We start from the raw sequence: 24395 nt of genomic DNA, 5'->3' as shown, positions 1-24395 counted from the left end.
TTGTAGTAATGTTGTCTCTGCTATCTGGGTATGTGAGCATAAATGTGTTCAGGGGGCGTGGCTTTGGGCAGTGATCTGCAGGGAGGGTGGGGCGTGTGCTATCAGTGCTATCAGGCTAATGTTAGCATTTTACAAGATCTCCCACTGCGCCTTTAGCTGTAAATGAGTTGATTAGAACGGCTCCAGACAAACACAAACACTCATGTATGCGATGTCCATGTGTCAGGGTTATTACTACGGTTTAATAAAACTGTAAAAAAATTAATAAATAAAATAATAATAATAATAATTTTGTTACTTGAAATAAAATGAATGTTAACATAAAATATTTCAGCTAGTTTCCAGTGCAACAGCTGTCATGATGCATTTGATGTACTAAAACAAAAACTGCAAAAAGTAACATTAAAATATCCCGATATGAAACAAAGACAAATGTCAAAAGCACTTTAAAGTAAAATAATAGTAATAATAATATGAAAATTAAAATATGAAAAACTTCTAACAGTGTGTTGGTGAGAATATAATATAATATCACATTCATGTGTTCACTGAAAACAATCTGCATTTGATTCTGCTGCAGAACTCTATTTGTTCTCTCTCTGATCACTCATTTTTAATTAACATTCTCATGGCTGTAAGCTAATGATAGACGACTTTAATTAGATTATAATTAACTGCTGAGTTTCATCTGAACAAATACCACCACAGGGAGAAGAGCTGGAGAGAGAGAGAGAAAGAGAGAGAGAGAGAGAGAGAGAGAGAGAGAGGGAGAGAGAGAGAGAGAGAGAGAGAGAGAGAGAGAAAGAGAGAGAGAGAGAGAGAGAGAGAGAAAGACAGACAGACATAGAGAGAGAGAGAGAGAGAGAGAGACAGACAGACATAGAGAGAGAGAGAGAGAGAACACATCATGATACACACAGAGCTCACAGCAGGACAGATGGAGGCACCGCTGCTCTGTTATTTTTGGTCATACAGATCAAAGTCATACATGTTTCTAATTCATAAAGACGTTTATTTGTATGCACTCTGTTAAATAATTAAAGCAAACATAATGCGCTTTCTGCCGTCTTGGTCATGTGAACTGTGGAGTGCACAATGTACATTTTTAAGATGGTTTTCAGTTCAATAAAATAAAAAAATACATTTTGGATGTTTATTCAACTAAAGTGGGCATGCTGTGTTCTGTACTGTATTTTTTTTTACTGTAACTGACACAGATTCTGACCAAAGATTTTTTGTGGGATTGGGACGAGATGGAACTTTATTTTCGGGAGTGACACAGGGGAGATTTGAAAACCCACTCCCCTGTCACCCTCTAGTTCAGACAGACATATATACACGAAACTGAAGGAAAAAGGCAAACCCTTCATACTGCAGACTGCTATCAGAAACATAACACTAGCAGACTAACTCTGCTCTCTCTCTGTGTGGACATCATTTGTTTTCTGAATGAGTGTTAATTCTGAACTGATCAGCATCTCTCAGCCTCTCTCAGCAGCCAATAGGAGAAGAGCTGCCCACCCATGTGACCTGACGGCAGGACCCGTGTCCAGCGGTGACCGTCACCCTTCAGAGGAACACATGTAATTAAACAAAGCCGCTCACCGGCTGGAACAGCAGATAATGAGACACAAACCAGCATGCTCACATCAGTATCACATCAGATCTCTGTGCTTTCAGAATCTGCTTCTGCATCATTGTTTCAGGAGAGAATATAACACAGAACAGTAGCTGCATCATTTATTCATGCTGCAGTGCATGCTGGGAACTCACAAACCAGAACATATCAGCAATACTGTTCAATATGTAGCATTATGAAGTTCTTTGTTTTGGGTTAATTTCTTATACACATTTCTTAAAAACAATTACTATTAAATACTACTATATAAAGCTAAATTTGGCTGTGATTAATTAAAGCTATTATTGTGTTAAATGAGAAAAGTATCAGGTAGACATTAAATAATAGCTTTAGAAATAAGTATTGTACTTAATTCACCATAAAATTAACTACACATACAAGTTACAACAGCCTAACATGAACTATGGAATATAACAGATGATGACTTCAGAAACATACACTGAAAGTCACTGCTCACCAAATCAACTTTAATATCAACAGTCTTCAAAACACATTCTTTAATGTTCCACAAAAGAAAGAAAGTCATACAGGTTTGAAACGACATGAAGGTGAGGAAATGATGACAGAAAACATCAAATGTTTAGGGTGAACTATCACTTTAACGTTTTTTTATTATTATTACTATTAAATGATACTCTAAATAAACTAAAACTGCCAGCAGGTGATGGTAAATGTGTTTGAGTCATTCATTCATTCGATTCGTTTCATTCAGGAATTAAGTAAACGGCTCTCCGATTGAATCATTGCTTCAAGTGATTCGTTCAAAACATGGATTCATTCAGAAACTGACACTGCTGTCCAGTTCTGCTGTGGCTTTATAGATACTGTGTGTGTGTGTGTGTGTGTTCAATTCTATATTATGTTACACAATTTAAAAGCATAATGTGAAGGCAAGGAAACAATGCAAATAAAGTGAGACAAATGTTCAGAAAGCAGATACATTCGTCTGGTTAACATTGCCATCCGAGAAGAACAGAAAAAGAAAAGAAAGGAAAAAATCAGTGTAAGATGAAATTATTATGTGAACGTGAGAAGTCCATGAGCGTCACGTGTGCTGTGATTGGAGGTCAAAGGTCATCTGCTGGTCCTCTTGCTGAGCTTCTGTGCTTCCTCTCAGATACACCTACACGCACTGAATCAGGTGTAATTGTTGTCTTACCGCTCCTACAAACAATAGCCAACGAGGACCAAAGCACAAGGGAGAGCCTTCATTAAAAAACCCCTGTTCCTGCGGCCTCGTAAACATCATTAAAACCTGAGGAGTCCCCGAGCCGACGCGCCTGAATCCTGCACACACACACACACACACACACACTCGCTCTCTCCACCGCACAAGACACAGATGAAGCTTGTTAACGAGAATCAGGAACCGCTCCGGACTCAAGAGACTCTCAGGTGACATCTGATTTACTCACAAACATCTCTGAGTCTAGTTCAGAGATAATCAAAGGAACCATTAAACTAGCTTAAAAAGCCAAAGAACTTCTAGAGAAGATCCCAAACTTAAAGTGATATTAACATGGTTGCTGAATACATTTTCAAATAATGCGTGTTCATGACTTTTACAAAAGCACATACCATCAAGAAAGAATCTCAAAGTAGCTGTGTCTTTAAAGGTTTATAAGTTACCATTAAAAACGGTTCCCCTAATTAGAAAATGAATGAGATTTGGCTTCCTCAGTGCTGACGATGACATGGGTGAGAGGATCATCCTGCATTCAGACAGAAACACAGCGCGGCTCTGTTCTAATGGACTCCAGAAAGATTAGAGAGATGCCCAGATGCTCCCTAGTAAGTGACCTACAGCACAGAAGCGTCAGTCTGAGATTAATGGAGCGTCTCTGAACACCCAGGAGCATCAGCGCGGGCCGTTCATCAGCCGTGAGTGAGTGTCAGAGCTCACACTGACACCTGAACAAGTGATGATCAGATAAACCCCAGATATCACAAACTACAGACAGACACACTGCTCCACCGCAGGATCTCTGTTTTACAGCTCAAACATCTGAACATTCATGAATCAATGACTGGAGATTCACTGTGACAAACGATTCGAAGCTTCACCAAAATAAAACACCTTTAGGATTAAAATAGGAACAAATATCCACCAATGATGTTACTTTTTATTGAACTGAGGCTTGCAGTAACTAATAGAGTATAAAACTCTGAGAATCTGACCTGCTTCACTTTTATTCTTCATAATGATGCCCTCGTTTCTGAAACTCGAACTGGAGAACACAACAGTGTGTGTGTGTGTGTGTGTGTGTGTGTGTGTGGCTTGAGGGCTGAAAGTGTTTCCTCCCACGCAGGGTAAAATTAATTGCCGTCCCCTCCAGACACCAACACAAAGATTAATCACCGCACACCTTCACAAACACCATACTCCCGACACACACACACACACACACACACACACACACAATCCAAGGTCTTTATCACAGCTGACTCACAAACACAGGAGTGTGTGGTGAGAAAGCAGCGATGGTGAGGTTCGACAGCATCAACAGCCTGAGAGCCTCCATCTGTCCTTCAACACACACTCGGAGAAACAATTACTGCAGAAAACGCTTAGAAACTGATCTCAGAAAGAGAGAGAGGGGCTGGAGATTTAGGGTGAATGCTAGAAGAACAAACTGAAGCTCCAGAGAAATCCAGATGAGAAACCATCTATCTACTGAAGAGACATGGGCACACAGAGATAGATCAACAGACCGACAGATAGAACGATAGAGAGATGGATAGAACAACAGACAGATTTACACAATACAGTCTTCAATACACACACACACACACACACACACACATCCCATCTGCCATTGCAGCTGCTGTTGTGTTGCAATGCTTTTAGTCCATAGTTTGCGTATATCAAATTAATATGAACTCTCTCTCTTTTAAACAAAACTACTTATACGCTGGAGAGGTTAGAGTATTTTACAGTAAGTAAAAGCTCTGCTCATTTACAGATGGATTATGTATGTATATCTATGGGCACACTTGTGGTTTCCCATGATCCCCTGCAGCTTCCCCTCACCGCTCCAGCTTTAGAGCAGCACTAACTGAAAAGAGCGTGTTTCTACTTCTTAAGCTTGAAAATCCTCCCACACACGGTCCAATTCACCTATAAGACATCAGAATAAAACAAGACATATGTAGAGCTCAGAAAACTGCTCTCACTTCTCTCGCGATCACAGCAGATGGAGAACAATGTCTCTAAAAGAACTTAACTTCTCCTATGCTTCACCTGTAAAAATCTGAAATAAACCACTAACTGTAAGCACCAGTAGCGGTTTTAGGCACGGGTGAACCGGGCAGCTGACCAGGCGTCATTTTTCCTGACACATTGAGGCAGCAGCACGAGCAGATTAAATAAATAAATAAAAAATCCTCTGTGTCGCAAAGCGGTTTTTCATCATTTATATAATTTGACTGTGTGTGGAATTGGTGAATTGGCGCTCCCTGAAGCTGCCGGCGCCCCTGCTTGCTGAAAATGTACCGCGGGCGACATTTCACCTCTGGGTCTCTCTCAAATGGAACGGACAGGGCGGGGGTGGACGGGGACGGGGGATCCACACTAGTAATATAATTAATAATAGGCTAAAGTCAGTCACACACCTCGACTTTCTTCCAAATAACGCACATTTCATTCATAATGTTATAATACAGGCCTATAGTTCCTGCAAATGAAACTAGGTAATACAAGACGATTATGCGGTCATCAAGGTGAATTGGTTTAGCCTTGACTTCTGGTCCTGAGTGACAGGTGGGGGGATGGGAAATCTGTTGATTGTCGAGTGCCAAATAAACAGAGATGGAGAAGAAAAGGTCAAAGCCAGGTGCCCAATTTCGAAAAAAAAGAAAAGAAGAAGAGGAGAAACGAGCAAAAGATAAAGGTATGCAACTATGTTCTCTCTCTCTGTATCATTACAGTATCCATTTCATGAATGAAGGGCTAATGTTAATTGGTGGTGGGTATAACTCTTCGTTAGCCTTTTTGCTATGATGCTTGAAATGCTTATACAACAATAATTTGGTTTCAACTCAATCACGAGATCTAATTTATAATATTGTGCTTTGCAATAAAACTGTTACAAGTTCAGTTATCATTTCCATCAGTTGGTTTAACATTAGGCCCTGTAAATAACCAACGGCATTTTCAAATCTGTAGGTTATAGACGAACATTTGCTATTTATTTACAACACAGTATGCTAAGTATAGTTTTACAAGTCATAACTAAAAGTGTGTCATGCATAGAATTTGAGGCAGTAACCAAAGAGCTAATGGTTCCTCCATGAAAGTTCTGAAAGTTTTTCAAATTTTGGTTGAAAAATATCCTGAAACCCAAAAAGTTTTTGGTGATTATAAAATAAAATCTCATTGTTTTTGCCTAAACATCCAATATACATCAGTCACTGTAAACCACTGCAAGCCCCGCCCTCTTATATAAACCAGTCATCATAAGCCCCACCCTCATCCATTCCCTTGTGCTTCAAGACCAGCTCCACCCAGTGTCACACCCCCTCTTTCAAACTCCGCCCATCCGGTCCCCAGGCTTGGCTCTTACTATGTGAAGCTCCAGATAGTCTCCGAGTCCCTTGGCGCTCTCCACCCGCACCAGAACGGCCTCCTTCAGCTGCGTGCTGAAGCCCACGGCCAGCCGGTCTGCCCTCGTGCTCGGCCGGTCGTTCGGGGGCCACGTGTACGTGATGAGGGCTCCTCCGCGGCCGAAGATGTAGGTCGTCCCAGCTGAAACACAGACACAAACACACCATCAGAGAGAGCATCAGTCTACAGTAGCTGCAGTGTGAATGAGAGCCGGAGGTCACTGCGTCTGCTTCAGTCGTGTGTCGACGCTCATGACTGATTGTGTTCCAGACTCTGAGATCAAGAGCCAATCATCCCCTAAGAACAGAGCCCTAATGGAGCTTCATCAGAGCCCAGGCACAGCTTTATACAACACATGCTCTGCAGTGAGTCAAGCTGATCACACCACCAATGAAGCACATCACTGCAGGAACATTCCAGCACACACACACACACACACACGCACGCACACACGCACGCATGCACACACACACGCATGCACACACGCACGCACGCACGCACACACGCACGCATGCACACACACACGCATGCACACACGCACGCACGCACGCACACACACACGCATACACACACACACGCACACACACACACACACATGCACACACACACACACACGCACGCACACACACACACGCACACACACACACGCACACGCGCGCGCATAGTTGGCAATTCACTAATACTTTAATACAAATTAATACTTTAATACTATTAATTAATATCATTAAATAACAGACAGATTTAATTGATCAAAAGTGACAGTGAAGACATTAACAATGTTCCAGAGGATTTCTATTTCAAATAAATGCTGTGAATCCTGAAAAATAAAATGCATGTTTCCACAGAAATATTGAGCAGCACAACTGTGTTCAACATTGATAATAATCAGAAATGTTTCTTGAGCAGTAAATCATCATATTATTCTGATTTCTGAAGATCATGTGACACTGAAGACTGGAGGAATGATGCTGAAAATACAGCGGAGCATCACAGAAATACATTACACTTTAACAGATACTCACATAGATTGAATATTTTTGATTAAACTAAAAATGCAGCCTTGTAAGCAGAACTATTTTAAAAACTGTGTGAAATGACCACTGATGAGCTATCTCTGCTAATACATTTACATGAATGCATTTGCATTAAGGTGTCATTTATTTGATTAATTCATGTATTCTCTGGGAATCAAACCCATGGCTTTGCTTCTCTGTTCTGCAAGAAAGCAGTTAGTGCTTGTAGTAACCAGTAACACTTCTGCTCAACTCCTGAAGATAAGAAGTGGTTGAGAACGTCAGTGGGTTTGTGCACTAATAATTCAAGCAGGAAGCATACGAAGAAGAAAGGAAGTGTCTCAGTGACTGGTGAGCAGCAGAACATCAGCCACATCTCCACAGTTTCAGTCTGGACGAGAGATACCGTCACAGTCCAGCCGTTCACAAACACACAGCCGTTTAGACTCAATCGCTGCTCTCCTTCCCTCCGGCTACAGCTTGTAGTATCTGGCAACCGACTAATTATCAGAGAAACACTCATCAGAGAAACACAAGAGCCTCATGGGAAACAGAGCGAAGAGGAGGAGGAGGAGGAGGAGGAAGGCAGCACTGAATTGTCTCAGAAGAAACAGCAACAGGACGAGTGCAAGACACAGTTTCCTTTCATCACATCTCTGTTCATGAAGAGACATCACACCAACCCATTCTCAAACCAGAAAAACAAAGAGAGAGTGTGCAACGGCTGCTGGGAACGGATGAGAGACATGCTGAGTCCCTCTCTCTCCCTCTCTCTTTCTCTCTCTCTCTCTGTCTGTCTCTCTATCTCTCTCTCTCTCTCTATCTCTCCAGTCTCATTCCTTCTCATGAATATGAATTGTGACTGAAATGAGAGCGTGTCTCAAAAACACACACTAACTACACTAACTCACTAACTCATTCTCACTCTCTCTCTCACTCCATCTCTCTCTCTCTCTCTCTCTTACACACACACACACACGAGTGAAGGAAGTAGTGTGTGTATGTCAGTGAGATGCTCTGAAACCTTCATTAAAACCTTTATTCCTGATGGTCTGAGCTCAAGCTGTTATTCTAGAGCAGTGCAGAGGCAGACATCTTCATCTTCATCCTCATCCTCATCCTCACAGACCTCAGTAATGCAGAGATCAGCTGACCAGACGAACCATCCCATAAACACATCACAGAAGAGATGCTGTGAATAATCATCACCACTCCACAAGAACAAACAGCCCTCTGCATAATGTGTTCCTGCTGCAGTGCATGCTGGGAGCACAGTGCACTGACTTCTGAATCAGCTCCATTAGCTAATGCATCCCATCTACAGAGCCTAGCAACCACACACAGCATCCTAGCAACCGCACAGCCCCATCAGACTGAGCTGTGACCGACGTGCTTTGATTTGTTGTGCGTCCAGTGATGAATTATAATGACTGCGGTGTGTGTGTGTGTGTGTGTGTTTAATCAATGGCTGAGTCAGAGACACTAGAGGCAGCCGTCAGATGAACGTGTTTGATTCTAACACTCCTAATTGCTTTCTTTGCAGGTTTAAATAAAAACAACACCACACAAGCAGTCTGGATACTAAAAACAACAACAACAAAAAGAATCAAAAGAACGAGTGAGTTCACACACACACACACACACACACACACACACACACACACACACACACACACACACACACACACACTTCTGAAAATATCTCAGTAAGATCTATGTTCCACATGAACAGAAGTCATGCAGGTCTGAAACACACGAGAGTAATCTCTGACAGAAGCATCATTCAGACATCATCATCATCATCATGATCATCATGATCATCATCAGCACCAGCACCAGCTCAGATCATGATCACGTCACATGCAGAACAAGACCTTTCCTGAGGACGAGCGGTCGATGGTGAAGCTCTGCGAGGATCAAACACCGGCTGTCATCAGCCAGCAGGACCTGAGTGAGAGCAGGCCTTTCATCTGCTCCGCGGGATCGATGGAGACGCAGCGTTTCTGTTTTTAGGGATGTGATCGATGCAGGAGACAATCAGATCTCTTCATGATCAGATCTGCACCTTCAGCACCATCAGAGCGGCGTTTACAAGAGATGAAATACAGCGTAAAGAATAAAATGTAAATATTAAATGAAAGTAAAGTAATTTAGTGATAATAATAATTATTCTGTTGATAATAATAAAAAATTATTATTAGTGATAATAATAATTATTCTGTTGCCATATTAATGTATAATCACAAATCTTAGGCAATGAGCTACTTGGATCTTCATACACAGGAGGAATGAGTGCAGCATGAGCAGTGTGTTCGCTGTGTGATTTCTGTGATGTGGTAAACACAGATGGATTCATGGTCATAAAGAGTGACATTTACTACATAACGCAGAATAACACAGAACCTGCCAAAGTTTGGATGAATAAATCAAAAGCAAGTTAGTACACTTAAATGCACAAAATGCAATATGTAATGTAATATAAAGTACTCTTTAAATATAAATACTGTGTTCTGTGTGTCTCTGTGTGAATGAATCGTTTACTACACACATCATAGTGTGTGTGACGCCAGCAGTGTTTCAGCATCTGCCGCCTCAGCACATGAACACATGCTCTGAGACTTTTACCTTTTCTTTTGAGAAAAACCATCATCATATACAAAAAAAAAAAAAAAAAAAACCTTAAAGGGGTCATATGCAATGCTAAAAAGCATTTATTTGGTCTAATGAAATATGTTTATGAATTTTAAGCTTCAAAAAGCAAATCATTTTCCACATACTCTACATTATTGTTTCTCTTCTATGCGCCGCCTTCTGAAACACAAAGCACATCGTTCTGAAAAGCAAGGTGTGCTCTGATTGGCCAGCTATCCAGTGTGTTGTGATTGGCCGAACACCTCAAGCATGTGACGGAAATGTTACGCCCCTCACTGTACGAACGAGAGTACTACTAAAACTACACTTTTTTTATTTTTTTTTATAAAATCAATTCATTAGAGATGCTTTTGATTATAAATTATCTAAACTGACAGAGTGTATTATAAATGTAAAACATTGAATGGATAACCAATAATTAAAAAAAATAAATAAAAATAATTCATCCAAAAAACACTACACAGAATCTTGTAGATTAAAATCTGCAACTAGACGGATGTACTGTTACTTCCTCTACAGTCAGAAATCTGGGTGTTATAATAATAATAATAATAATAGATTTTATTTATAATGCACTTTTCATTGGGGGAATCTCAAAGTGCTACAATAAAATAACAAGATCAAAACATCACAGATTACTAAAACATGACAGCTCAGCAATTATATGCTTTCCTAAATAAAAAAGTCTTTAGGTTTGCTTTAAAAGTGTCCAGTCTCTGTGTGACTCGCAACTGGACAGGAAGATGGTTCCAAAGCTGTGGGGCTGCAGAGCAAAAAGCTCGACCCCCCATAATACAAAGCTTGGTGAAAGGAACTTGAAGGAGCATGCTTCCTGATGATCTGAGGGTACGATTTGAAAGTTGCAAATTGATCAAATCTTTGAGATATGATGGTGCCTGGCCGAAAATACATTTGTGAGTTAACAAAATGATTTTGTATTCAATCCGGGTAGAAACAGGGAGCCAATGGAGTGATTTCAGAATGGGGGTGATATGTTCAAATTTCCTTACTTTCATTAGGATTCTAGCCGCGCTGTTTTGGATGTACTGCAACTTTTGTATGTCCTTAGCAGGAATCCCAACAAAAAGTCCATTACAGTAGTCCAGCCTTGAGGAGATAAAGGCATGGACAAGTTTCTCTGCATCTGGAAGAGTTAACAGGGGGCGGAGTTTGGAAATTTTTCGTAGCTGATAAAATGATGTCTTACACAGATGTTTTATGTGGCCGCTGTAGGTCAACTGTGCATCAAGCTGAACCCCCAAATTTGTGACTGAGGAGGAGAGAGTAATAATCTTGCCATCAAAGAGGAACTGAGATATAGGAAAAGAATGAATCTGATGGGGGGTACCAACAAGGAGTCCCTCAGTTTTACTACTATTTAACTGTAAAAAATTTCCATTCATCCATGCCTTTATCTCCTCAAGGCATGCGGTGAGGTGAGAGATGGCTTCTGAGGGGTTAGGGACAGATTTGATATAAAGCTGCGTGTCATCAGCATAGCAATGGAAGGACAGCCCATGTCTGCTGATGACGTGCCCGAGAGGTAACATATAGATGGTAAAAAGGATGGGACCAAGAACTGACCCCTGCGGAACACCACATGTAACGGTGGACAGCCTGGACTTACATCCTCCCAACATAACACATTCAGTTCTGCCAGACAGGTAGGACTGGAACCACTGCAGTGCAGTCCCCGAGAGTCCAACTGTATGATGGAGTCGATCCAGGAGAATAGTATGGTCCACTGTGTCGAAGGCCGCAGACAAATCCAACAGAATAAGCAGTGATGGCGATCCTGCATCAGCTGTCATCAGTAGGTCATTTGTCACCCTGAGCAGTGCTGTTTCCGTGCTGTGGGCTGAGCGAAAGCCGGACTGGAACTTCTCAAACAGATTATTACGTCTAAGATGGTTCTGAAGTTGGGAAGCAACTGTTTTTTCCAGGACCTTTGACAAAAAAGTCAGGTTTGAGATAGGTCTGTAGCTTGCAAGCTCCTCTGTGTCTAATGAGGGCTTCTTCAAGACCGGGCGGATAACAGCTGCTTTAAGAGAGGGTGGAACATGACCAGTTTGTAATGAAAGATTAACTACCTTTGTAATGATTGGACTGACAATAGGAAAATATTACTTAAGCAGAACTGTCGGAATAGGGTCCAATGTGCAGGATGTTGATTTCATTCCTCGCAGAATTTCATCAATCTGGCTGCTTGAGAACTCAGTAAAATATGGGAGAGATGACAAACTCCCAATTAAAGGATTTAAGGCAGGTGAAGGTGGGGGATATGATCCAGGCATTAAGGAGCGGATGTTGCTGATTTTTGATCTAAAAAAGTCAATAAAATTATTACAGCGCTCCTTAGTCACTTCAGTGGAAGAAGGCTTTTGTGGTTCCAAAAAATGGCTAATTGTGGCAAACAACTGCTTAGAATTACCTGTATTTTTATTGATTTGATTTGAATAAAATTGACAACGTGTGTCTTTCAGGGACTTAAAATAGGTCCTTTGATGGTCACGAAATGCAAGCTTATGGACAGTGAGTCCCGATTTTCTGTAATGACGCTCCAAGGCACGGCCTGCCATTTTCATTCTACGTAGTTCTTGTGTATACCAGGGAGCAGAGCATACAAAAGTAACTTCACGTGTCTTAATAGGAGCGTGGAGGTCAAAAACACTGCTCAAAGATGCATTATAGTGGTCCACCAGTTTGTCTACAGTTGAGATGGCTGGACAAGAAATTTGTTTGAGGTCTGCAGTCATAGAGTTTTGGTCAATGTGTTTCCAGTTCCGGAAGGACATTTGACGCTTGAGTCTTGTGGTAGGCAATTGAAATGTGAAAGCCATAGAGACCACCTTGTGATCAGACACACCCAGATCATAAACATCTAAACTCTTAATAGGGACAGAGTCAGTAATAACGAGATCTAAAGTGTGCCCCCTAGTGTGTGTTGGGGCCTTCACATGCTGCTGGAGACCCAGACAATCAAGCAGACTCAAAAACTCTCTTGACAGCTGGCAAGAGGGGTTATCCACATGAATATTTACATCACCAATAATAACAATGTTGGATGACACTGAACAAAGTGATGTAAGTAAGTCATGTATTTCCGTAAGAAATAAAGAGTGTGATTTGGGGGGACGGTATATGAGCAACACTGTCATTGAATGAGGAGGTTTGCATTTAAAGGCTAAGCATTCCATGGAAATAAAGTCAGGCAGTGGCAGGGGAGAAAGTTTCAATTCAGCCTGATGGATGACGGCCAAACCACCCCCTCGACCAGACCTGCGGGCTTTTTCCAGGTAGCAGTAGCCCTGGGGGCAGGCTTCATTAAGCACTGAATAATCCCCTGGTTTGTGCCAAGTTTCGACCAGGCACATAAAATCCAGCTTTTTATCCAATATATGATCATAGATTAGAAGAGATTTATTTGTAAGAGATTGTGTATTAAATAATTCCATAGTGGCGGAAGACAGATCTTTTGGTCCAAGTCTCTGTAAGCTCCGCAATACACTGTAATCCACTCCATGATTTCTATTTCGCCCAGCACTAGCGGCTCTCAGAGGAAAAAGAGGCGGGTGGTTGCTACAATGTCCAATAACGCCAGAGCTCTGATGACGTCCCACAGGTGCGACACGTGCAGTCGTTGACCAGATGGAAGGAATTGAAGCAGCATTATGCTGGCGGTAAACAAACTTATTGCGGGAACTTCTATGGACATACCGGGGTCGACGGAGAAGTCCGAGCTGTTTTATGACAGGAATGCAGGGTGGAGGTAACCACTGGTTGTAACTCAGCAGCTGCGAGATGGAATATTTGACGATAATGCTGGACGCCATTAGAATTTGCCCAACATTAACAGTGATCATTCAGCCGATGCTCGTTGTCACAGTTTGGTCAGCAGACAAGGTGATACAATCCACAGCCAAATCAGACATAAATCCATCCAAATGTTGACCAGTCAGCCAAGCACCGTAACAATCTTAGCAGTTGTAGCTTCGCTAAGCTAAGTGATATACTCGCAAAATAATTTTAAAACTGCGATTTTAAAACTAATAAAACAAGTTTTTTTTTAAATAAAGCAAATAAAACAAATAAATACTAGGGCAGAGGTGGAGAAGCGGCGAACAAACAAACGCCTGCGTCCTCTCCCACTTCACTCCCGCCTTATATTAGACAGCAACTTGTCTTTGGAAAACCATATTTCCCATGTTACAAAAACTGCATTCTTCCATCTTAGAAACATTGCCAAGCTATGAAACATGTTATCTGTTTCTGATGCAGAAAAGCTAGTTCATGCATTCATGACCTCTAGACTGGACTATTGTAATGCACTTCTAGGTGGTTGTCCTGCTTCTTCAATAAACAAGCTACAGGTCGTCCAAAATGCAGCAGCTAGAGTCCTTACCAGGTCAAGAAAATATGATCATATTACCCCAATTTTACAGTCTCTGCACTGGTCATTCAAATGGGGAAAGGCACTTTTCAAGTTTTTTTTCCTTCAAAAGTTTGCATGTCTGTAACTCAAGAAGCATTAAAGATATCTTAAAGCACTTTAATATACTGGGCCTTAACAAGCTTTCCTTTTGACTTCTTTAGTTTTAATGGTCTACATGGCTCGTTCCCAGAGATATTGAAACTATGAGTAAATCATTAAAATGTACACATTTTCAGTAATCAAAAACCAAACGAGAGTAATTTTGTTTGAAATTTAAAGAGGAATATCTAAAGAACAAATAATGCTGAAACTAGAGATGAACCTCATTTCCTTCTGTCAACCAACTGCATTGAACCTGTTTGAGTGCCATAAATATTATTTTCCTAATTTTACATGCCTATAAATCAAGAACTATTAAAGATATTTCAATATGATTTTAGATTGTAGTTTTTAAACTTTTCTATAAAATAACGTAGATTTCATAGAGTCTATAATCTGAGTGGACGTGATGAACCCAGAGTCCTAGAATCAGCAGGATCTTCACTCTTTTACTGGTGACTTGAGTTTCTTTCTCTTACAGTCTGAGCATCCCCTGAGCGTTCAGTCGTCTTCTCTCTCATCCATCATTAGAAGCGGCCCAGTCGAGTCTGACTGTTATGTAACGCATTACGTGTGTCAGAGAAACTCACAGCCGTCAATCACACATCTGACATCACGAACACAACGGAGAACTGCAGCTTTTCAAGCGTTCATGACACTGCACTGCTAAACCATGCTGTTTATCATCTCTCTCCTTATTCTGCAGATGTGTGTGTTAAGTTATTGTGTTGTCCAAACAGCATTAAAGAACATCATCACAAGTTACTGTGATCTCCACATGATCTTCAGTGCTAAAACAGACTGATGACGCATGAAGAGATAGAGTGTCTCGATTACCTCGAATTAGAACGAGCTGCAAACTCAAGCAGAGCAGCGGTGCAGAGACGGTTTCCCATCATGACCTACTTTACATCCCTAAAACACACACAGAAACCCCAGAAAGATACAGCGACAGCCTCCATCAAAGAGCGAGTGTGTGTGTGTTTGTGTGTGAGAGGGATGGGGCAGATCTCCTCTTAAGCCAGGCATCTTGTCACAAAGGAAACATGGGAAGCCATTTTGTGTGTAGAACTCAAAGACCGAACATACAGCGGATTGAGAAGCACAACTGAACAAACACACAACTCAAACACGCCTGTCGAATCAAACCATGATCTACACATCAGCTAAGCTCATCTGACTCACAAAATACAGAAGTGTTCACTCAAAACCAGCGTCAGACACGGTCCGTCTGTCTGAGCTCCTGTTCACCAGATTTGTGTGAAGTTATGTCTGTTCATCATGAAGTGACCCTGGCTCTTCAGAAGAGCACTGTGAAGCTTCATTAATGATAAGATCAACTTTCAATGAATCTGTCTAACAGTAAAATGACAGAAACACATTAAAATCACTTTACCTTAAACATTCAACAAATTATAAATGGGCATTTCCATTTCCAATGGAAATTTACAAAATTTTCATAAAAACTATAATAGTAGTCTGTAGTCTTTCCACAAACAGCACATGAAATAGAGACGCAGAGACACTGGAAAGTCTTTGGTTTGTCTCTGTGAACACACTCTTCTGCACTGTATAAACACCCAAACTGCTCATTATGAGAAAACACTGTTTGTAATTAAATCAGTGCTTGGGATATGAAGAATTACCTGCTGACTAGTGACCAATGATGTAATTAAACTCTCAGATTAACCCTTGCCTTTCAATCAAGCTGAAAAACTATTAACACACACCCACGTCTGTTCCTGGATCAGCATCTTTAGTTACTGTTGAAGAAACACTTGTAACCCTAACCCATGAATCATCAGAGGCAGATCAAAACAGACTGATGAGCCTCACTCCAGCCATGAACCAAACCCTGAACCTGCCCTGAAATCTGAGCAGCTGACAGAACATTAGATCACACTCAGCCTACAGCTGCAGACGCTTCTCCACCCTCCACACCATGGATTCATCCTCCTCACTACAATCAAACTGACTGTGACCAGAGCCAGACCAGCTTCACGCACAAACACAGATCCATTGAAACAGAGTCTGATAAGGAAATGTTGTTTCTGTCACATCTGACTCATGTGATGAAACTCACAGAGACGCGTTTAAGGTGCACTGCACATCCACATCTGCTTCCAGCTCTATTTGAAATCAAACTCTGTAATGAGTGCAATTTATTCCTCTAATTAAAAGACACAAACAGCCTCGCTCACAGCAACCGCTTCAATTAAACATCCATTACACCTGGTAAGATCTGCAGATGCTCTTCATCAGACTGAGGGCATGACTTAACCATCACATAATGTTGCTATGGATACCACATTGCTGACACCACAGCAGCATATAACTGACAACAGCATCACGATACTGACACAACTCACACTACTGACACAACAACATCACGATACTGACACGACTCACACTACTGACACAACAACATCACGATACTGACACGGCTCACAATACTGCATTATCACACTACTGACACAACAACATCACGATACTGACACGGCTCACAATACTGCATTATCACACTACTGACACAACAACATCACGATACTGACACGGCTCACAATACTGCATTATCACACTACTGACACAACAGGATCACCATACTGACACGACTCACAATACTGCATTATCACACTACTGACACAACAGCATCACCATACTGACACGACTCACAATACTGCAATATCACACTACTGACACAACATCATCACGATACTGACACGGCTCACAATACTGCAATATCACACTACTGACACAACATCACGATACTGACACGACTCACAATACTGCATTATCTCACTACTGACACAACAGCATCACCATACTGACACAACTCACAATACTGCAATATCACACTACTGACACAACATCACGATACTGACACGACTCACAATACTGCATTATCACACTACTGACACAACAGCATCAGGATACTGACACGACTCACAATACTGCAATATCACACTACTGACACAACAGCATCACACTACTGACACGACTCACAATACTGCATTATCACACTACTGACACAACATCATCACCATACTGACACTACTCACAATACTGCAATATCACACTACTGACACAACAGCATCACACTACTGACACGACTCACAATACTGCATTATCACACTACTGACACAACATCATCACGATACTGACACGACTCACAATACTGCAATATCACACTACTGACACAACAGCATCACACTACTGACACGACTCACAATACTGCAATATCACACTACTGACACAACAACAGCACGATACCGACACGGCTCACAATACTGCAATATCACACTACTGACACAACACCATCACGATACTGACACGACTCACAATACTGCAATATCACACTACTGACACAACAACATCACGATACCGACACGACTCACAATACTGCAATATCACACTACTGACACAACAGCATCACACTACTGACACAACTCACAATACTGCAATATCACACTACTGACACAACAGCATCACCATACTGACACGACTCACAATACTGCAATATCACACTACTGACACAACATCATCACGATACTGACACGGCTCACAATACTGCAATATCACACTACTGACACAACATCATCACGATACTGACACGGCTCACAATACTGCAATATCACACTACTGACACAACATCATCACGATACTGACACGACTCACAATACTGCATTATCACACTACTGACACAACAGCATCACCATACTGACACAACTCACAATACTGCATTATCTCACTACTGACACAACAGCATCACACTACTGACACGACTCACAATACTGCATTATCACACTACTGACACAACAGCATCACACTACTGACACAACTCACAATACTGCATTATCACATTACTGACACAACAACATCGGGATACCGACACAACTCACAATACTGCATTATCTCACTACTGACACAACAGCATCACACTACTGACACAACTCACAATACTGCATTATCACATTACTGACACAACAACATCGGGATACCGACACAACTCACAATACTGCAATATCACACTACTGACACAACAGCATCAGGATACTGACACGGCTCACAATACTGCATTATCACACTACTGACACAACAGCATCACACTACTGACACGACTCACAATACTGCATTATCTCACTACTGACACAACAGCATCACGATACTGCTTCGACTCACAATACTGCAATATCACACTACTGACACAACAGCATCACACTACTGACACGACTCACAATACTGCATTATCTCACTACTGACACAACAGCATCACCATACTGACACAACTCACAATACTGCAATATCACACCACTGACACAACAGCATCACACTACTGACACGACTCACAATACTGCATTATCTCACTACTGACACAACAGCATCACCATACTGACACAACTCACAATACTGCAATATCACACTACTGACACAACAGCATCACACTACTGACACGACTCACAATACTGCATTATCACACTACTGACACAACAACATCGGGATACCGACACGACTCACAATACTGCAATATCACACTACTGACACAACAACACCACGATACCGACACGACTCACAATACTGCAATATCACACTACTGACACAACAGCATCACCATACTGACACGACTCACAATACTGCAATATCACACTACTGACACAACAGCATCACACTACTGACACGACTCACAATACTGCATTATCTCACTACTGACACAACAACATCGCGATACCAACACGACTCACAATACTGCAATATCACACTACTGACACAACAGCATCACACTACTGACACGACTCACAATACTGCAATATCACACTACTGACACAACAGCATCACACTACTGACACGACTCACAATACTGCATTATCACACTACTGACACAACAGCATCACGATACTGACACGACTCACAATACTGCAATATCACACTACTGACACAACAGCATCACACTACTGACACGACTCACAATACTGCATTATCACACTACTGACACAACAACATCGGGATACCAACACGACTCACAATACTGCAATATCACACTACTGACACAACAGCATCACCATACTGACACGACTCACAATACTGCAATATCACACTACTGACACAACTAGGGATGGGCATTCGATTAAATTTTCTTAGTCGATCGTCGGGAGAATTAACGATCGACTATCGATTAATCATTAATATTTTTATAATATAATTAATTATTTAATTTTTATAATAAAAAAATGCAATGAATACAAAAATACAGCGTGTTTTTCCTCGGTGAGACCTTTATTACAAGATCAACTTGTGGCAGACAGTTAAACTACGTTCAGGCAAACCGAACATATATCCGCGTGCATAGCAGTGCTCTAAAGCAGCGGAACCTGCAGCTGCTAGCAGGCGTTCTTAAAACCCTTTCGAGTCGATTAACGCATATATGCGTTTTGAGTCTGAATAAAGTGCTTCATTCTTTTTTCTGAGGAAATCCATTTCTCAAATCATCAACCACATCACATCTTTTTGGGGTGAATTATGTCTTAGTCCTCTCATCGCGAAGCAAACAGTAAAATAAAATAAAAACTTGAAGAACAGTCTCGCTGCCTTTTCTTCTGTGTGTGTGTATTCAAGCCGCGCGCTTCAGTTTGAATCTGAATAGCGCGTTCAGCGCGGGGGCGTGGTCACATTAAATATAATGAAGGAAGATATGAAAAACAGACATTGCGTTGTTTTCATATGGATTACTTTATCTCAGAATATTTGTTTTTCGGAAGCACTTGTTTAGTTTAAAAGTAGACATTCCAGGCTTTCTATAGATATCTCTCTCATGTCTCTTCGTTGAGTATTCACGGAGTTACGGTTCATTTTAATGAAATGTTTGTACATGACGATCAGCGGAGACAAAGACTGTAGACAGCGCACCTTGTTTGTTATCTTTATTTTATAAGTGCACAAAGGTTTTTTGTTATTATGTCTGTATCCAAAAAAAACTAGACCCTTTACAGATTCGATTGATGTATTGCTCTTATCTGTACGATTAAAACTGAGAGTGTAATTTATCAGGGGTTATCAGGAGAAAATGACTCAAAACGCATATATGCGTTAATCGACTCGAAAGGGTTAAAGCCTCATGAAAATTTGCCGGGATGCATAGGTACATCATTTGAGTCGTGGCCGTGTTGTACTTAAACACGGCATCGCAATGTTTGCAGTTAACTAGTTCGCTTTTTAAATCAAAATGGTCCCACGCCACACTTCGCCGTGACATCTTCATGATTATTCTTTGAAATCAAAACGGAAGATCACAGATAACCGAGTAGGGTGTCAAATATTGCCCCATGGTGGTAAAATATTTAATTGCTGCCACACAGTGAAATTCATTTAATTGCTTGAAGACTCGCACTACGCAACGCAACCTGCATTAGATTAAAAAAATGCTTTAGATTAATCGATAACAAATTAACATGATCGAGGAAAATCTTAACGATCAATTATCGATCGTCGATTAATCATGCCCATCCCTAGACACAACAGCATCACACTACTGACACGACTCACAATACTGCATTATCACACTACTGACACAACAACACCACGATACCAACACGACTCACAATACTGCAATATCACACTACTGACACAACAGCATCACGATACTGACACGACTCACAATACTGCATTATCACACTACTGACACAACAGCATCACACTACTGACACGACTCACAATACTGCATTATCACATTACTGACACAACAACATCGGGATACCGACACAACTCACAATACTGCATTATCTCACTACTGACACAACAGCATCACGATACTGACACGACTCACAATACTGCATTATCACATTACTGACACAACAACATCGGGATACCGACACAACTCACAATACTGCAATATCACACTACTGATACAACAGCATCACGATACTGCTTCGACTCAAAATACTGCAATATCACACTACTGACACAACAACATCACGATACTGACACGACTCACAATACTGCATTATCTCACTACTGACACAACATCATCACAATACTGACACGACTCACAATACTGCAATATCACAATACTGACACAACAGCATCACCATACTGACACAACTCACAATACTGCATTATCTCACTACTGACACAACATCATCACGATACTGACACGACTCACAATACTGCAATATCACACTACTGACACAACATCATCACGATACTGACACGACTCACAATACTGCAATATCACACTACTGACACAACAACACCACGATACCGACACGACTCACAATACTGCAATATCACACTACTGACACAACATCATCACGATACTGACACGACTCACAATACTGCAATATCACACTACTCACACAACAGCATCACACTACTGACACAACACCACGATACTGACACGACTCTCAATACTGCATTATCTCACTACTGACACAACATCATCACGATACTGACACGACTCACAATACTGCAATATCACACTACTGACACAACAACACCACGATACCGACACGACTCACAATACTGCAATATCACACTACTGACACAACATCATCACGATACTGACACGACTCACAATACTGCAATATCACAATACTGACACAACAGCATCACCATACTGACACAACTCACAATACTGCAATATCACACTACTGACACAACAACACCACGATACCGACACGACTCACAATACTGCAATATCACACTACTGACACAACATCATCACGATACTGACACGACTCACAATACTGCAATATCACAATACTGACACAACAGCATCACCATACTGACACAACTCACAATACTGCATTATCTCACTACTGACACAACATCATCACGATACTGACACGACTCACAATACTGCAATATCACACTACTGACACAACATCATCACGATACTGACACGACTCACAATACTGCAATATCACAATACTGACACAACAGCATCACCATACTGACACAACTCACAATACTGCATTATCTCACTACTGACACAACATCATCACGATACTGACACGACTCACAATACTGCAATATCACAATACTGACACAACAGCATCACGATACTGACATGACTCACAATACTGCAATATCACAATACTGACACAACAGCATCACGATGCTGACATAACATTATCACATCGCTATGACTATGACCTGACAACCACTGACACTAAACTGGGAGGGCATCATCACATCACCACCAACAATGTGTCGGCTCTCTGCTTCCACAAATCAAAACTCAATTAATCTTATAGTAATTTAATTCTCACTCAAGACGTGTCAAACAGACTAACAGCCTCATCTGCGCCCGACAGATGGCAACAGTCGATGAGGTGAGATGCCCCGGGGACGAGGACAAACCCCACCAGGACGGGACATCATACAAAAACAAGGAACACAAGCTGCTACAGAGAAACAGGATCACCAGAGGTTCATCTCGATTCACACACATGTGCACTTACAGCGGGAGCGTGCTTGTTTGCTCTGATTAGGAAATCCAGCAGTGGAGGAATAGATTAGAAGGATTAATGTGTAATTCATTACTTCCAGCTGAATGCATCCAGTGAGTTTAATCACAGCAGCACACAGCCCTCGAGAGCAGACCCTACAGGGCCCAACGGAGCAGGAGAGAGCCGCAGGAAGAAACACCGGAGCAGACACAATAATAACCACACTAATCATTCAGAAACACGCCACTCTCAATCCAATCATCCCAGCCGCCGACAGCACAACCTCTCCTCTTCACTGAAATCAGATTCAGCTGTGTGACATCTGAATTCACTATTAGAAAATATATATTTTTTTCTTTTTGTTTTATTATCTGACAGTACATGAGAACAAACTAACAATAACACTTTAAAATACGGCTCCATCCCTGACAAAATACTACACAGGAACAAATGACTAAAACACTCTGAACATTCCAGTAACTACTGTTTAACTAACAAGAAACTCTGATTGACCAATCGGTAAGTTAGAGTACTTAGCTGAAAGTGGTAGTTCACTATTAGAAAATATATTTTTTCTTTTTGTTTTATTATATACAGGTTTATAATTAATTAGAATGATGCATGTGTAAATAATTCTAAAGTGAAGGTCATGGTAACCCACTAGTAATGACTCAAGTATTACCAAATCTGTCAGAGGGAATTACACATTTTTTGGATCAGTATTTTAAAGGGAAGATCATGATAACTCCCTAGTAATGACTAAAGTCACTGTAAAACTAGGTTCTGGATAATAATACTTCAGATGGATTTGGAAACTCTGGAGCCATTGCTAGTGGGTTACCGTGATCTTCACTTTAGAATAAATTTTACATTTTGCATTATTTACATTAATTATGCTATTAATTACTAAATCATGAATCTGAGTTTCTTGTTAGTTAATAGTAGTTACTAAAATGTAAAAAAAATACATTAGTTCCTTATGCATTATTAATATTTTCATTAGTCTAATATATTCCTCCTATATTTGTCAATTTAAATGCATACTGCCCACCATTATCTGTTTTCCTAAAGCCACCAGGTGTCGGAGCCCAGTTGCAAGGGCCCTGTCATCGCTGCTTGCAGCTTTAATAGTATGCATGTAATAAGAAGACGTTTTGAAGTGTAGCTATCTTTCATAAGGCTGCAATAGTGTTTGTTGAATTGCATCTGACTGGTTGAGGTAATGAATTGTAATGACACTGATAATGACGGCTCACGCTGTCCATCAAAGACAAGAGCATCAGGCTGAAGGTGTGAGAATAAATTAGTCAAACTCAAGCATGCTCCTTGTTTCTCCACACATGAGATTCATTCAGCGTTTTTCAATATGCAATTAAAAGCTATGAACATGCAGCTAAAGAAAGTTTTCAGAAGTGCAGGATGGCATCATTCAGTGCCAAGAACAAAGACGCGGCACTCAGCCATATAATTAAAAAAGCTTTCAGATCCGCTCCGGCCCTGCGTGGCCATTAAAACA

The 24395-nt window shown here is 41.0% G+C and overlaps 1 protein-coding gene across 8 annotated transcripts in view; it reads right to left on the bottom strand.

The window, feature by feature from the left end:
* Positions 1 to 24395, bottom strand: part of LOC127962221 (neurexin-2-like) — a 408062-nt gene that overhangs the window by 30035 nt on the left and 353632 nt on the right. For all 8 annotated transcript variants that reach the window (XM_052561735.1, XM_052561731.1, XM_052561733.1 and 5 more), the window contains one exon: positions 6202 to 6383. In XM_052561735.1, the coding sequence (XP_052417695.1) occupies positions 6202 to 6383 (182 nt within the window). The remainder of the gene's footprint in view (positions 1 to 6201; positions 6384 to 24395) is intronic.

Source organism: Carassius gibelio, chromosome B7 (assembly GCF_023724105.1).
Source record: "Carassius gibelio isolate Cgi1373 ecotype wild population from Czech Republic chromosome B7, carGib1.2-hapl.c, whole genome shotgun sequence".
Lineage (NCBI taxonomy): Eukaryota > Metazoa > Chordata > Actinopteri > Cypriniformes > Cyprinidae > Carassius > Carassius gibelio.
This window is presented reverse-complemented; position numbering and strand designations above follow the sequence as displayed.